This window comes from Trichechus manatus, unplaced genomic scaffold (assembly GCF_000243295.1).
Source record: "Trichechus manatus latirostris isolate Lorelei unplaced genomic scaffold, TriManLat1.0 scaffold00073, whole genome shotgun sequence".
Lineage (NCBI taxonomy): Eukaryota > Metazoa > Chordata > Mammalia > Sirenia > Trichechidae > Trichechus > Trichechus manatus.
The window spans coordinates 13240705-13257789 of NW_004444009.1; the positions used below are offsets into that span (position 1 = coordinate 13240705).

Sequence of the window (17085 nt, forward strand, 5' to 3'; positions counted from 1 at the left end):
TTCCAGTTCTGTTTTTGGTTTTAAGCAATGAGTATAGATAATAACAGGAGTTCCTAGTGGTGCAAACAGTTAAGTGCTCAGCTACTAACTGAAAGGTTGGTAGTTCGAATTCACCCAGAGGCACCCTGGATGAAAGCCCTGGGGATTTACTTCCAGCCATTGAAAACTCTATGGAGCACAGTTTTACTTTGAAACACATGGGATTACCGTGAGTTGACATCAACTCAACGCCAACTGGTTTGGTTTGGTTTTGGCTTACATATAGTAAAAGCAGTAGAGAGACCTGGATTAGAGAAGGCTTAGAGAAAGAGTCTTCATAAGCAATATCATGCTTCCTTTCTTAATGTCAGCCAGAGCAGGATGTGGAACAGGAAACACATTATAGTGACTTTTTATTACATTACCTTTGCCTTGCTAGAATAAAAGAGATACAGCTGAGGTCTATTAGTCACACATGTTTAAACAGCAAGGGAAAAGGGATATTCAACAATTCTCACTGGAATGAAGAGGAAAACACTTGATAATACTGATTTACAGCCATCTCAAATACCAGAAACTTCTCTCATTTTAAACTTTGCTAAGACTTTATTCAGCCATTTAAAAAAATGGGATATGCCTTTTAAATGAAGAATTCACATTTTCTGATTTTAAAGGCAACAGTTAAACCCTGATGACATTAATTTACCTACTAGAATGAGAGTCCACCCCCTGCTTCCGGTTTCTAATAATGGATAAAGTAGGATAAAGTCAGCTGTAGTCAGGAGCAGCAGTACATGCTTTCTCAACAGTATATCTGATACCAAAAAAACCAAACCTGTTGCCGTTGAGCCGATTCCAAGTCATAGCAACCCTACAGGACAGAGCAGAACTGCCTAATAGGGTTTCCAAGGAGCAGCTGGTGGATTCGAACTGCCGACCTTTTGGTTAGCAGCCAAGCTCTCAACCACTGTGCAACCAGGAGTCTAGGATATTTTAAATAGTTGACAAATAGATGGCATATTATCTTCTCTTTAACTAAAATGACTCATAATCTCAACTAAACTGTTCTGGCATTTAACGAATGTTGACACGTGTTGTTAAAAAACCTGTTCTTACCTGTTCTGTAGCTGTAGGGCAATAGTAGACTAACAAAACGGTTGTACAGATGTTTATTGATAGTCCAATGATGGTGATGAGATTTGGGGCAATCCAGGAGGGAACTCTACCAACTAGCCATTCCCAATATCCCTGCATTAAGGGTTCAAGCAGGGACCGTCCAGCACTCTGATATCTGTGTTCTTCTAGCCGTTTTAGTTGGTGTCTTGACAATGGTGGTGTAGGTAACTGAAACAATTTATTTAATACACATCCTGTAGTACTCATATGCCCGAAGCCCATAGGGGACTCCGGGTGAGAATCTCCACATCGTTTCCTTGTTGACCGATGCCCACTCATGGGTCTTGGTTTTCTTTTGTCTGGGACAGTAATTTATCTTAAATTTTATAGCCTTTTTGTAGCTAGTCTTTATCTGTAAAAAAAAAAAAAAAAAAAAAAATTGTCACCTAAATATCAGTACATTAAAAAAAATTTTAAAAAAAAGAACATCAAACTGCTTATAGACTTAAAAATGTCAATTAGAGACCAGAAACCCAGACCTGTTGATGAGTCTAGTTGTATTGATGGCATAGACCAAAAGAAGTCATATAACCTCACGTTTAAGTAGTATTCCAAGTGAGGGTAAACAACAACACAAAAAACTAACTTCAAGAGGACAGTATATATGTATCAGCAGAGTGGCCTGATGAACTGAGGAAGTAGTAAGAAAAAGCGTAACCTGGTTAAGTGATGATTGGTGATAAAGGAACTTGAATTTAATCCCTCAAGTACTCGCACTTTAGAAAAGATTAATGATAACATAATTAGTATAGGTTATTAAGCAGCATAAGAAAATAATAAGAATATTTTCAAGATTAATAGGGTATTTGTATGTATTCATCAGAATGGAGAAAGTAGCAAGAGCACTTAAAAACTAGTATGGGGATCTCGATGGTTTGCAAGTGGTAGGATAGTAAAAAATGGAAATAAGAAAGACAGTCAAATCTATAAGTAATTTCTACTTAAGAAGAATTAGCAGAAAGTGGTTAGGGATTAAATATGAGGGGTGAAGGAGAAGAAAAAAGGAGTTAACAGGTAGACACTAGTGGTACTACTGTTAAAAGAGAAAGTTGGAGAAAAATCAATTTGTTATTCTGGCAGCTTTGAGGTGGGGTGAGAGGGGATATGGAGATGAGGCTAAGGAGGGAAGACATACATGGGCTTTTTAAGCAGAGATGTTTTAAACAAAAACAAAAGACTGTATGCAACGTCAGGGACTGCTCAGGTGAACCCTGTTCACTGTACCAGTTGTGCAAACCAGAGTCCAGTGAGACCAAGATCACCCACCTCTGATACAAAATTGTGTTGTGGATAACAAATCCCACTCCACATGCCAGCTGCATCCTACAGAAATCTCAGCTTCCCTTCCCTGTTCAGTTCAGACCCGAGCTGCCCACACAGACCTTCTCTCTCTCATCCCCAGCTACCCAAGGCTAGGTCAGCAGGTACCAACTGCAAGCTTGGGAGTCCACATGACTCCCTCCACTTCAGACCAGCTGGCTCCAAATTTGGGGTTTTCCTCTACCTCCTCAGGGTACTAGCTGCTGGCCTGGGAGTCCACATGACTCCTTCCACTTCAGACCAGTCAGCTCCCCCTTCTCCTTTGGGTCCGATAATTTGCTGAAAGGACTCACAGAGCTCAATGGGAAACACCATACCTGCGACAACTTTAATATAACAAAAAAGAATACAAAAGATGAAACACATAGGGTGAGGTCGTGGAGGGGTCCCAGAGCAGAGTTTCCATGTCCCCACAGTGGGGCACGTTATCCTCTCTTGTGCACCAGGAAGCTTCATCTGAGCCTCCGGACTCAGGGCTCTTACTGGCTTCACCACGTGGCCATGATAGATTACATCATGCCTCGTGATGCTTAGTAGTCAGCACTGGGCCCCCAGGTAGTCCCTCACGGTCTGGTCAGCTACTGGACCTAGTATCACCATGCCCAGGATTTACTTCTTCTCTCTGTCCTCATGAATACCAAATTCCAAAATTTCAGAATCACTAACAATTTAAAGTGGTATCCAAATCCTCTGTCAGATCATGTATTTCAATACTTGGTTCTGAAAATAGCCACTGTAGTCAAGTTAACTTGCTTAAATATTAAAAAATCTCAAACAACAACAACAAATCATCAGTGCCACAAGTTAACCAACTGAAGTGCTCTGAAATAAAAATATCAATTTTCAAATCAGGAGGGCAAATCAACACTCATTTCTTACTATTTCAAAGAATTTCCTCCACACATTCAGCTGTAAAAAAGTTAGATTACAACTGTTTTTAAACTACATTTGTTGTTCTTGTTGTTACTTGCTGTCAAGTCGGCCCCAATTCATGGAGACACCGTGAACAAAGAACAAAATGCTGCCCAGTCCTGTGCCATCTCCATGATCAGTTGCAGACTGGTCTGTTGTGATCCATAGGGTTTTCACTGGCTGATTTTTGGAAGAAGATCCTCAAACCTCTCTTCCTAGTCTATCTTAGTCTAGAAGAGCCACTGAAACCTGCTCAACATCACAGCAACATACAAGCCTCCACTGACAGATGGGTAGTGGTTGTGCATGAAAGAGCACTGGCTGGGAACTGAATCCAGGTCTCCACAAGGAAGGTGAGAATTCTACCACTGAACCACCACTGCCCTTTAACTATGTTTACATAACATTAAACAACTGGCAATTTTCTCACTTTAGATCAAATGACAGACCAATAATCACCAAAACACTTTGTTTTAGAGTAGCCAAACCTTCTATAGTCAAACTGGATAATGTATTTTCATATTTGGTGAGCTATGGTCAGTTCTTATGGAATTCCACTGGAAACAGGAATAAAATTTCGGACAACTCAATTTGTATTTTATTAGCACAGTGTTCCATTCTTCTACTGTTAATTAAAACAAAACGAAACCAAAAAAAAAAAAAAAAAGGCGATATATTGAGAGTGCTGGCCTGTTTTTGGCACCAAACAGCTACAACGAACTGATCCTAATGGTTTTGAGTTTGAGCATTTGGCAGGGCTATTTGATAAACTGATACTTTCCTTCTGAGTTTTTCCCACCTCCAGCCTAGATTTTTTTTTAACTTTCTCTTTCTCTTTTAGGAAAAAAATCTACATTTTGACAAACCTTTCTAGGTCTTGTCATTGCATAATTTATACATGAAAAGGGCCACTAAGCTTTTTGAAGGTTTTCTCTGCCAACATTTCAATCTGGCAACACTGTCTCTGTGTAACTATTAGCAACAACAATGCAAATATAAATTCAGATACATGTAGCCCCTGACATATAGACCACTACTTTGCTTTCGACACATACAGAGAGCTACAGAGGTTGCTGTCACTACCACAGGTCCATATCCAATTTTCCTTCTCCCCCATCACACCTGAGACCCAGAGGCTATTGCTATGAAAATCATTTCAGGAAGAAAACGAAGAAAAAGAGCCTCTGAAATTCAGTAAGTAAAAAGCAAGCATATCTCAAGGAAGCTGCAATAGAAGGATCAGAACTACATGGAGTGAAGGAAAAAAAGAATGTGGGGTATGAAAACAGAAAGGAGGTACAAATATTATAAAGATTATTTTATCTACAGTCAGGCCTATTCTCTAAGGGGTAAGGAGAAAACATCCTTTTCTTACTACACTACAAGAAACTAAAAAAATTCATGTAAGAAATTAAAATTGGAAAATATTAGCCCAAGAGACAAAATGGGCACATAAACCAGAGACTCTATCAGCCTGAGACCAGAAGAATTAGATGGTGCCCGGCTGCCACCAATGACCGCTTTGACAGGGAACACAACAGAGAGTCCCTGAAGGAGCAGGAGAAAAGTAGGTGCAGAACTCAAATTCACATAAAAAGATCAGATTTAATGGTCTGACTGAGACTAGAAGAACCCCAGAAGACACAGCCCCCGGACTCTCTGTTAACCCAGAACTAAAACCATTCCCAAAGCCAACTCTTCAGACAAAGATTAGACTGGACTGTAAAACATAAAATAATACTTGTGAAGAGCGTGCTTCTTAGTTCAAGTAGATACACAAGACTAAACAGGCAGCTCCTGTCCGGAGGCAGAATGAGAAAATAGAAAGCAATAGTAACTGGCTGAATGGACAGGGGGAAACCCAGCGTGCAAAGGGGTAGCATGCTCTCACATTGTAGGGATTGTGACTAAGGTCACATAACAATATGTGTATAAATTTTTGTATGAGAAACTAACTTCAGCTGTAAACTTTCACCTAAAGCACAATAAAAAATAAAAAACGAAAGGAAATTATTGCTGGCTAGCTTAGCAATCTAGCCACCAGTAATTAACAGTTTGTAAGGGAAAATGGATTTCAAGTTCCAAACGCATTCAAGCAATATCTGAGCGCAGTGAACAAGAACAGCTCTCGTGTACAGTGGGAAAACAACCAAACACAGGTAAACAAGCGAATAACATTACGCACCGTGATAGGTGCTATTAAGAAACAAAGTGCTAAACCAGAAAGCAGTTGGGAGCACATAGTTTAAATACAGTGGCTGAAGTCTCTGAAGAGGCGGCATTTATACCAAAACCAGAGGAAGAGAAGGAGACAGCCATTCCAAGAGGAGGAGGAAGAACAGTCCAAGAAAAGGGAAAAGGCCCCAAGGCAAGAAAGAGCTTGTCTTGTTCAGGTACCTGAGAGATCATTATGGCTGGACGTAGTAAACCAGATGGAAGAGGGGTAAAATAAGGTTTGAAGAGCCAGACAATACAGAGGTTTATTAGATCCATGGCATGCAGTTGAGATTTTATTTTGATGTAATGGGAAGCCACCAATGAACCTATAAAGAAACCTATAATTTTGTAGCACAACCTATTTGTTAATTAAGGATATGTTTCTTTAAATCATAATAGTAAAAGTGTTTTAAACTGCAAAAAATTCCCACCTATAATTCAGTTTACAATAATATTGATCATAATCCTTTCCACTTTTAATCAGTAAACATTCCTTCTCAGTTAGAACCTGGCTGTAGTGCTCTGCTCCCTTCATAGCACTTATCACACTTTGAACTTTTTTGGTTTGTTAATTTTTTTGGAGAGAGGGGCCATTACCCACACTGGTCTGTAAACTTCATGAGGTCAGAGGCCATGGCTGTCTTGCCAACATTCTATTTTCCAGAATCTTATATCATACCTAGCACTTAGTAGGTAACCAATATTTATGTGGTAAGCAATGAACAAATATGAGCTATCTGGTATTTAATGAGTAACTAGTTGTTCTAGACCTCTAGCAAACAGAAGGACTAAACTATGCCACCCATACCCTCAAGAGCCTCAAAAAGGAAAGGGGGCAGTATAGCTAAGTTATAACATGCTGTGAATAAACTTGTGGGAGTCCAAGGAGAACACATATGGTCTGACAAAGAATTTTCTTAGTGCAGGCATGAATATTTATCTGAAAAGTTCAACAAAGGTCCACAAATATAATTAAAGCTATCACCTTTATGAAAATCATGCATAATTGGTGGACCTTAAAACAAATTTGTGCTTACAGCAGCTGAGGATAATGGTATGCTGCCTACATTATTTCTGTGTGGATTTCTGGTTTGGGGAACATCTGATAAGTATCCCACTAAAAAAACAAAAAAACCCTACAACTGCTGAGCAGAGCGTCTTAAGGTAAGCTTACACAGTATCCAATCTGTGTGAAATTTTGGAATGCCCAATGCCTCCCCTGTCTCCCATGTCTACGGATGCCAAGTTTTGAGCTACACAGATCTGGCAGTATGTTAACAGATCTTACCAATCTTTGTGGCACCGCCAAAGGAAAACACTAACAGCCAACACTATCAGGGAGGCCGAGGAAATGATAAAAAGCAAGTAAAAAAAGAAAGAAAAAGAAAACTAACAGGATTACAGAATTAAGTTCAGCATTATTTAACCAGTGATACACAGAACAAGTTTACAAAAACAAAAAGCCTTTTCAGCACACTTGGAAGCAAAAAACAGTGAAATACAATTTAGATTTACTGTATTGCTGAAGTGAAATCTTGCATTCCTTAAAAAAAAGAAAACAACTGTCTCGAAGGGGAGGAAAAAGTGTGGCACTTCATAGATTATTTTCCTGTGCCTTTAAAAAAGAAAGCACAGCATGATCCTTAAAAAGCACATCCCCAGCACCTTTATCCAGCTTGAAAGGACAGATCAGCTGCTGCCCAGAGAACAAATAAATTGGCTGTACAATAAAATGTAACTGATGGTATAAAAAACAACAAAAAAAGTTTAGAGTAATATTTCAAATGTTTAATAATACAATGTAAATTTTTAAAGAGATTAGGGGTGAGGCAGGAAGGAGAATGAGTTTATGAAACCATAGTTGTAAATACTCAGTAATAATCTATTAACTGGACAACAAATAAAGAAGCCTCTGTCCAAAGAACGTACAGGATAATACTAGAGACAGATTTATCTAATTTATTTCTTAAGTGGAAAGGTTGTAAAGACGGGCTATAACAAGCCACTTTGACAATTTTTTTCTCAGCACAAAAGAAACATGCAGCAAAATGCTTTTAGAACTTCAATCTCCGAAAATTTTATGTAACAGCCAATGGTTCTAAATTAGTAATGCTCTAAGTGCCCTTAGAGTTACCACAGTCTAACTTGTGTTGTAAGTTAATCAATTTATTACACACTTATTGAATACATTCCTACTAGTTTGAGAGTAGGAACTGAATCTATATTCTTCGTTCATATACAAGACACTAATGTTTGCTGAAAGACAACTATGAACTTACCTACTATAGTAATATAGATTTACTAAAAAACTAAGAGACTTCAAGTAGTATTATACAGCACATTCAATCTAATGATGCAAAATGGTAAAATGACACAAAAACGCCAAGCACCGAATTGCAGAAAACAAGTTAAACACGTTTGCTGAATGGAAAAATTCCATTCATCCAGTGTTTCCGGGAACACCAGCAAACAGTAGCAACTCTTCTATCCTTTCTCCTTCCAAGAATACTGCTGAAATAAACCCTAGCTAGCAACCTCAGAGCTTGTCAGTATAAGCGAAAATTTCTAGAAAAGTTGCTGACCAAGAAGCGTGGCCCAGGCACGAAATACCAGCACCGCACTCCAAAGGGAAAGCAACCCCGGCAGAAGATGGTTGCTTTCCTTTGCAACACGGTTTGTGGACTTGGCAGCACAGGGGCAGGAGGGTGTGGACCTGACAGGCAAGGTCGGTTTCGCGAGGGCTGCGCCCCCAGCCCTCCGCTCGCCCGCCCGTCCGGCCCGCCAAGACTGTCTCCACCCCGACTCCCCCCGCTCCCATACAACAGTTTCCGGGCTCCCGCGCAAACGCTTCGCCACATCCATCTCTCCACAGGAGACCAGAGGGGCAGCCGTCCCTCGCCCTCCCCACAACTCCGCGCGCGAGGCCACCCTGCGCGGGGAAGAACGATGGTGTTCGTTTCGCGCGAGTACACAGCTACCTACCAGTGCCCACCCCAGAGCATCAAGCTCTCTCTTCACCCTTCCTGGGAGTTGTGCCCCCCACAACATCCTTCACACACTCGCAGTTTTCCCAAAACGGAGTCCCGCATCCTTACCCCGACCCCAGAAAGCACACCACTAGAAATAACAAGCTCCAGCTCCAGCCGACTAGGTGACTGTGATAGGCGGCAGCACGCTCACGACACTTTCGCGGTTGCCGTAAAGGGAGACAGGATCGGAACTAGCTGTGGCGCGAGCGCGCTCCTCGGGGCCGTGAGCGCGCCCCGGAGCTGGCACGGCTGCTCGGGAGCGCGCTCCAGGGCTCCGCCCCTTCTCCATCCTGCTGGCCGGCTCCGGGGTCCGCTGCCGGCACTGGCTGGGTCATCCAGGCAAGGTAGGCCGAAAGGAGTGAGGGAGGGCGTCAGAGGATGGACTTTGGTGGGTCGGGGAAGTCGGCGCATCCCGGAGCCCTCCGCTTCCGTGGCAGTCGCGCGAGTCGTGTGCGGGCTTACTCTACCTCCAGAGGCGGCACCGCGAGGCGCCAGAGAGGGGCCAGGTGGTGGCCAAAGCCACGGCCGGGAGCCGGCGGTCGCGAGGGGAGGGGGCAGTGCAGGCTGGGCTCAAGTCTTGTGCACCCCTTCCTAAGCCTCGCCTTACCCCCGCTCACCTGTAAGTCCCAAGCCCAGCCATGCTCCGCCTCCCTCATTTTATCTTCGCCCCAAGCAAAGTGGAGCCGAGAGCTTTGCCCGGGTGCTTCCCGCCTCCGGAAAAAGGCAGAGGTCTAAATAAGTCCTCTATATTTGTTTTTTTAAAGCCGCAACTAACCTTTATCTCGTTCCCCAGAACCTTTGCCCCAGTCTCACAAAAACTGGAGCTGAATACACGTTCCTATAGTCGCTCTTAGACACAGATTTCTTGAGGGGAGGGGTGTCTGAAATTGTGATCTTTGGTGACCTTGTGTTTACACGGAGCTCAGCCCGCTACGCGCAGTTCTGTCGCCTTGGGCGGGTCCAGTACAGAAAGATGAATTGCTGCAAGCCTTGTACTTACTCGCAAACGTGCTTTGTATTAGGAAACAATTGTAAAACACAGGAAACACACCCCAGAAATAATTTTTCCAATTCTCCCAAATTTTAATTTGTAACTTAGTACCCAAATGCAGCTCTGTGATTAGGATTCTCCCCATTTCTTTCCGTGTAGCATTTGATCCAGTTTGTAAAAGAAAAGTTGCTTAACCTTCTAGATTCGTTAGGATTTAACCTTAACATTTGTCAAGCGGCTAAGTTACATTTTAGAAAAATCACCATTTGCTTTGCTTTGGACCTGATAGTTCTGTGTACCTCTAAAAGAAGCTTGGGGCTTCCCCTCTTGTTCACTTGGAATATCCAGAATCCATTTTCTTATTATTTCTCAGCAGTGACCACTGAAAGGAGACAGCAAAAGGAATTCATCTTATTACCAGTGGGATTTAAACATTTGTGAAATTTAAAATTGTAAGTGCAGTTCTGATTCATAAAACTTCAAAGAAAGCATAGATAATAAGTGAGAGGTGCAAGAACATTTTGTTAAACAGTCTTGCTCCTGTGTGCAGGTTATTCCTGCATATTTTCAAACATTTTGGAAGGTTTCTTGAATTATTAACCATTAAAATTCTATTTTACTTGTTTAGCAGTTACCCATTTAGACTTCCAGCTTTCCAAGGTGAAAATACATGGGCAATAGTAATCTTCTTTTGCTAGTTCATGCACTTAAATTTCACAGCTCTCTTTAGCAATCTGGTAAAGCATTTTAAGCCCTGCTTCTTCTCTAAAGCAGCCCTGGTGGTGCAGTGGTTAAGAGCTCAGCTGTTAAACAAAAGGTCAGCAGTTAGAATCCACCAGCTGCTCCTTAAAAACTCTGTTGGGCAGTTCTACTCTGTCTTGTAGGGTCACTATAAGTCAGGATCGACTTGATGGCAGTGGGTTTTTTTTTTGTTTTTTTCCTCTAAGTTATCAGTGTAATCAACTAGAATCTTCAAAGCCAAAGGAGATACAAATCCAAGATGATTCATACATAGAAAGAATTAGGTATTGTCATTCCTCATACTGTGACTAGTTATGACTGTACCAAATTGATAAGCTGTCATTTATTATATACTTATCCTGTTTTCATTCTAAAGAATAACCTTTGAGATGCCTGTTTTACAGATTAGAGTACTGTAACTCAGAGAACTTAAGTAACTTGCTTGAAATCATACAAGTGGGAAGTGGTAAAGCTAGGATTTGCATTTAGATAAATGTGATCTCAGCTTGTGTTCTTTCCATTAGATCACACAGACTAGCTGTTTAACATTTTATTTTGCTTAAACTAATAAGCTACCATTTCCCCCTCATTTTTGCCTCTTCTGTAGAAGGAAACCCAGTGTTTTTCTTTTATCCTTTTTGAGACCAGTGAAAGGTGTCTAATGTGAGAAAGGATAAGGAATTTGATATCCTAGAATTAAAATATTATTCAGTTCCACATAGTACAGTATCATTATTTAAAAAAAAAAGCAAATATCAGCTCTTTAAAGAAAATAACCTATGGACAATCCTATAGCATAGTGTTCTGCCCATGAGCAATATTGGTGCATGGACTTGAAATTGTACGTATGTTCAAAATAATGTGGATTGAAACAGCAACCTCTTATTTTCTTTATATGTGGCTTTCAGGGCTTACAGAAGGTGCAGGTTTGGGCAGATCTGAAGACTGATGTTTTATAAACTCATAGAACAGGTAATTAATTCATCTTTCACATGGTAAAGGGGGAACAAACATTTATTGACAACCTATGATAGTACCTTGGACACCCTGGTGGCATAGTGGTTGAGAGCTATTGCTGCTAACCAAAAGGTCGGCAGTTCAAATCCACCAGACGCTCCTTGGAAACTGTATGAGACAGTTCTACTCTGTCCTGTGGGGTCGCTATGAGTCGAAATCAACTCGATGGCAATGGGTTTTTTTTTTTTTTAGTATGAGAGTGAGTACCTTACATATATCATCTCATTTAGTACTTGAATAAACCTATTTTGAAGGGTTTATTTTAGACCATTTAACAGATGATATTAATAAAAACTATCATTTCTTATGCATCAACAATGTGTTTAATTTTTTACTTGTGCTGTGTAAGTGAAATCCCTATAATACTGTCCAGCTCAGTCCAATAGAACTTTTCCACATGATGGAAATGTTCTATGTCTTCACTATCCTGTATAGTAACATTAGGCGCATTTGGTTGCTGAGCACTTGAAATGTGACTACTGCAACTGAGGAACTGAATTTTTAAATTTTATTTAATTGTAATAAATTTAAATAGCCACATGTGGCTTGTGGCTACTGTACTGGACAGTGCAGCCTGTACTGATAATATTATTTCCATTTTTCAAAGGAGAAACTGGCTCATAGAAGTTCTGAAACCTGCCCAAGGTCACACAACTTTATACAAAAGTTTTTGAGCAGAGAAATGCTTTAGAAATGTTAATTTGGCAATGCATATAGGATGGATACAGGGGAAGAAAAAGCAGTTAGGCCGAAAGAACTGAAAATCTGAATTGAGTGATTACAGTGGGAACTGGAAGAGATGGTTGCAAATGACTTACAGAGGTAGAATTACTATCCCTTAGTGACATCATGTGAAGACTTTGGAATAGAGAACCTAAGGTTACTCTAGATAAGCTGGAAAAATGGTAATGCCGATTACTGATATAGAACAAGCATGAACTGTTTTGGAAATTAAGAGGATTTGTTTTTGACTGTTCTTTCAGGAAAGATTTATTGAGTGATTACTATGAGCAAGACTCTCTGCTAGACTTGTGTGGAGAAATGGAGTCCCTCATCAAGGATCTTATCTACTTAAGGCACTCTCCTAAATTTTTATGCAGTAGGGGATAATGAGCTATAAGAGATGTGCAAATCAAATATTCTCAGAGAATGGGATGCTTATTTACAGATACAAAGGGATCAGGAAAGGTTGTGTGCAGAAGATGACATTTGAGCTCAGTGTTGATGAGTAGGGTAACCTCGGTGGTGCAGTGGTTAAGAGCTATGGCTGCTAACTAAAAAGGTTGGCAGTTCGAATCCACCAGCTGCTCCTTAGAAACCCTATTGGGCAGTTCTCCTCTGTCCTAGAGGGTCTCTATTTTGGTTTGATGACTAGGAAGAATTTGGACCTGCAAAAACAAAGCGGAGGGTGGGGGACCATATTTCTAGCAAATGGGTGGACAAAATGTTTTGAAAATCTGTTTTACCAAAACACTTAAATGCTGAAAAAAGTATATTGTCACTTAAATGCTGAATAAGGTATATTAGCCTTTTAAATGCGTAGCTTATCATGTGAGAAAGAAAGGGAAATTCCTAGGACTCAAAAGTCAGAATGAAAGCTAAACCAGAGTGGTAAGCTGGCATCGAGGCTCCTTTTGGGGCATTTGGCTGATAGAAATAAAGCACCTGAGATAGATAGACTTCAGGCCGCTGAACCTCCCAGGTGCACAGCTCCAGGCTGCGCGATTCACATGGTCATCTGTGTTAAAGTACCTGTGTTTCAGAGGTGGCATTTTCATAAAATACAAATATTTCTGCTTAAAATTATACAACTCATGGCCTAGGAGAACCACCTTCTTCAAATTCAGCCAGGACCCTCAAAAGTCTACACACAGTGAAAGGTAGGTTAGAAAAATACCTCCCTCCTGGCAAAGGGAGATGGCAAAGAAATTTGTACGTTTTTTGCCTCAGTTCCAGGTGGGGGTATAAAGACATTACCTGAGAACTTGAAACTCAAGGGTGTGCCATCACTCAGATTCAGGGTTAAAATTTCCACACCTACATCGTCTAAACTGGAATCCAAGAAATCAAAGATGGCTCAGGTTGGTAATATGCTAGGGTACCTGAAAAAAAAAAAACACAGACTCTCTCTGGAATGACTCACCCTTAATCTGAACTTTTTAGAATACATTCAGATTAAGACCATCTAAATACAAACTCAGTCAGAAACCATAACACATGTGCAAGGGTTGGCAGAACCAAGAAATAATGGAACTAGACTTCTGAGAACTTTAGATTGGAATTATCAGAAACAAATTAAAATAATGTTTTAACAGAGATAAAGCATGAACAATTAAAAACAAGATTTTAGAAGCGATTAAAAAATATGGAAAGTAAGAATTATTGTCCCAGAAATCTATGCTAAGGAAAACACTATGGAATCTTGGCAAGGAATTGTGGTAACTAAATAAATAAAGGAGGAAAAAGTTGATGGAATGTTAAGGACTAACAAGGAAGAAAAAACTACATATGAAAAGAGGAGATTATGATAATTCAGGCAGGAAATTACTCAACTCGTCTAAAATGGTAACTTTAAGAATAAAGGAAAAGGAATTTATTTAGCAAGATGTGCACGTACAGATTTAGTAACAAGTCAAATGATTGGGGTAGATGACAAGTACAAGTCAAAAGTGATTGAGATTTCGTTATTTGGAAGGTCAGTCTGTGATGAGGAAGCTGAGCACAGTGGAGGATTGTGGCAGTAAGAGCAGTAATTTTTTACAAACTTCATTGGAAATATTTAATTTTAATTCATCAAACATAAGATGTATTTCTAAACATGAAATTATTCTTGTATGCGTAGACATAGTTTGTTGTAATTTGAAAGCAAATTTATATTTTAAAATTAAATGCATAAAGATAATGTTAATTTTATAGGAGAATCCTGATTAAAAGGGGGGAAATGCAGTACAGAATTCATATACTCATGGAATCCAGATTTTCTGGAGCCATGGAGGCTGGAAGAACCCCTGAAACTATTGCCCTGAGATAATCTTTAAACCTTAAAACAAAAGTGTCCCCTGAAGTCTTCTTAAAACCAAACAGTTAACTAGTAAAAAATGTCTACCTTCAACATTTTGCTCTTTTACTAATATGTATCTGTATGGATCAGATTGACAAAGACAACTTAGGGGGCAGTGAGTTAATGTTAATAGGGAAGAAAAGCTTGAAAAAGGAGGGTGAAAATGGTTGCATGACTCAAAGAATGTAATTCAGTGTCACTGAAATGTACATGTAGAAATTGTTGAATTAGTGTATGTGTGTTCTGCGGTGTATATTCTCAACAACAAAAATAGATTATAAAAAGTAAAAAATATATTGATGTTTTCTAATTCACATTATTGACTCCTTATTACTTAACAACATCTTCAGTCTGGGATTTAAGGGAGAAAGTGGTGATGTGTGTGGGGTATATGTGTGTATGTATCTGTATATATGTGTATTGATATATATTTAGACCCTTTTTTTTCCTTCTGCAGGAGCTGGAAATATAATCGTGAACAAAACAATTGGTTCCTGCTCTCACAGAACTTAAAATTTAGTGAGGAAGAGAAAACCAAACAAGCAAGTAATAGTTAAGTGGGATGTCTCAGTTGGGCAAGTAAATGGAGTTAGTGGAAACAAAGGGACACTCAGCTGAAGCTAGAAGAATTGGGACCTAAAAGATGTATACGAGTTAACTGGTGGAGAAGGAGTGATAGCATTGTGCTGTATCATCCAGACAGAAATGACAATGTATGGACATATTAAGATGTGCAAGAGAGAGTGACCCATTTGAAGATCTGAAAGAAATTTGTTCTGGCAGTATAGCGTAGTGATTTGGGGTTAGACAGCCGGGATTTGAATCCTTTCTCTACCTTTTTCTAGCCCTGTGACCTTGGGCAATTCTCTTAACCTCTTTATGATTCTTTCAAATTGTATGCTTGTAATTATAAATGAAGTGTTTAAGATGCTTAATTGTTGACACATTGTAAACACTAAGTGTTTGCATTTATAATGATAAAATGGCTAGAGCAAGGAATTGGGAGCAAACAAGGAGTGGCCAAAGATGAATATAGAAAGATAAGTAGAGACCAGATGATGCCAGGATTTTGTAGACCATATTAAGGAGGAAAAATTATTTGTATGGGCCCAGGTAAGCCATGGAAGGATTCTTCATAGGAGAGTAATGTGGTCAGGTTGGTGTTTTAGAAGCATCACTCTGGTTTTAGACTGGAGTCTAGACTGGTTGTGGTCAAGACTGCAGAAGGACCAAGGACCATTTAGGAGATTATTAAATCTGGCCAAGAGATGATAGTAGTTTAGATAGGTTAGTGGCAGTGATGATAGAAGGGATAGATAGAAAAGAAATTCAGAAGGTAGAACAAACAGTATTTGGTGCTTGGCTGTGTGTGGGAAGAGAGGGAGAGAGAAGGTTCAGACTATGGCAAGTGGGTGAATCTTGATTTTGTTTACTGAGAAAGGGGAGGAGAGCAGGGTTAGGGGATGGTGTAGGGGATGATATCAGAAGTGGAACAGTTCAGCTGGTTAACTGCCAAGATTGTGGAAGTGGATGGTTAAAGTGGAATAGAGGAAACCCTTGTGAATTATCTTTTCTAGATTTTTCTGCTTCAGAAGACCTGTTTGAGATGTGGTGGTTTCAGCAAGGCCTCAGTTTCCTCCCTTCAGCCCTTGTAATTTGGACCGCCGCTGCTTTCATCTTTTCATACATTACTGCGATAACACTCCATCATGTCGACCCTGTTTTGCCTTATATCAGGTGAGTGGAATGTATTATTTTTATGAGAAAATCCTTATCTTATTTCTCACTCATATTTTAACATAGAAGTCAGTATTTAATGTCAGTATTTTAAAATTCAAATTTTACTCAATTGCATGTGCTATGTTCGTAACTCCCTTTTTCTCTATTATAAAAGCAACATACATGCATTCTAACAAACATAAGCGATATTAGAGTGATTACAAAATAAAAAGTGAAAGTCCTTTCCCACCTCCCTCCAATTCCTGCTGCCCAGAGATGATTCATGGTTTGGTCAGTTTCCTTCCAGAATTTGTTTTGTTTTATCATCAGTGTTTTTACAAAACTCTCTTTCCCTCTCCTTTTCCTTTTCCTCTCTCCTTCTCTTCACCTTTAACTTTTTTTCGATTCTTTGTTTTGTTTTATTTTTAAAGTGATATAATGTTGATAGACAGATGGCTTGTTTTTATTTATTTTTTCTGTTACAAACCACTGTGATGAAGATACCATTACATAAAACTTCACACACTCGTGCTAATATTTATATGAAATAGGTTTCTAGAAGTAGGATTGCTGGATAGGTAATAAGACATTATTTTTAGTTTGATACTACCAAATATCACGCTAAACTCGTTGCATCAAATTATGTTTTCACAAAGAACATGAGAAAAATCAGGATCATTATGAATGGTTTCTGCAGTTACTAAAGTTTAAACTTTTATATAAAAGTTAAAAGAATTACATAAGGAGGGCAGGTTCAGAAAACATAGTCTTTAAAATACCATTATTAAATATGATTTAGCAATTACAGCTTTCTGTTCAAAATGGTTTCACTTGGAGTATAGTCAGGTCCTAAAAAAAAAAGTGTTCAACTTCTATATGGGGCCTTTGAAACATCCTGTTTCCATGTAACTACCAAATGAAAT

At 39.5% G+C, this 17085-nt stretch overlaps 2 protein-coding genes across 19 annotated transcripts in view; one reads left to right on the forward strand and one right to left on the reverse strand.

Moving 5' to 3' along the window:
* Positions 1 to 9947, reverse strand: part of CEPT1 (choline/ethanolamine phosphotransferase 1) — a 38745-nt gene extending 28798 nt beyond the window's left edge. The window contains exons 1-2 of one of the 4 annotated variants that reach the window (XM_023734938.1): positions 9409 to 9947; positions 1096 to 1507 (exon numbers count right to left, since the gene is read on the reverse strand). In XM_023734938.1, coding sequence (XP_023590706.1) covers positions 1096 to 1434 — 339 coding nt within the window. In that variant the 5' untranslated portion in view covers positions 1435 to 1507; positions 9409 to 9947. The other 3 variants (XM_023734939.1, XM_023734936.1, XM_023734937.1) reach the window with 3 other exon arrangements.
* Positions 8863 to 17085, forward strand: part of DRAM2 (DNA damage regulated autophagy modulator 2) — a 33558-nt gene continuing 25335 nt past the window's right edge. For 5 of the 15 annotated variants that reach the window (XR_002824706.1, XR_002824707.1, XM_023734940.1 and 2 more), the window contains exons 1-6: positions 8878 to 8977; positions 9998 to 10076; positions 11274 to 11337; positions 11990 to 12027; positions 14901 to 14989; positions 16021 to 16180. Coding sequence is in view for 13 of the 15 variants with exons in the window: in XM_023734940.1 (XP_023590708.1) it covers positions 11314 to 11337; positions 11990 to 12027; positions 14901 to 14989; positions 16021 to 16180 (311 nt within the window). In the remaining 2 variants the exon portion in view is untranslated. Of the gene's footprint in view, positions 8978 to 9997; positions 10077 to 11273; positions 11338 to 11989; positions 13263 to 13332; positions 13464 to 14900; positions 16181 to 17085 lie in introns of those variants that run through there. The other 10 variants (XM_023734941.1, XM_023734942.1, XM_023734951.1 and 7 more) reach the window with 10 other exon arrangements.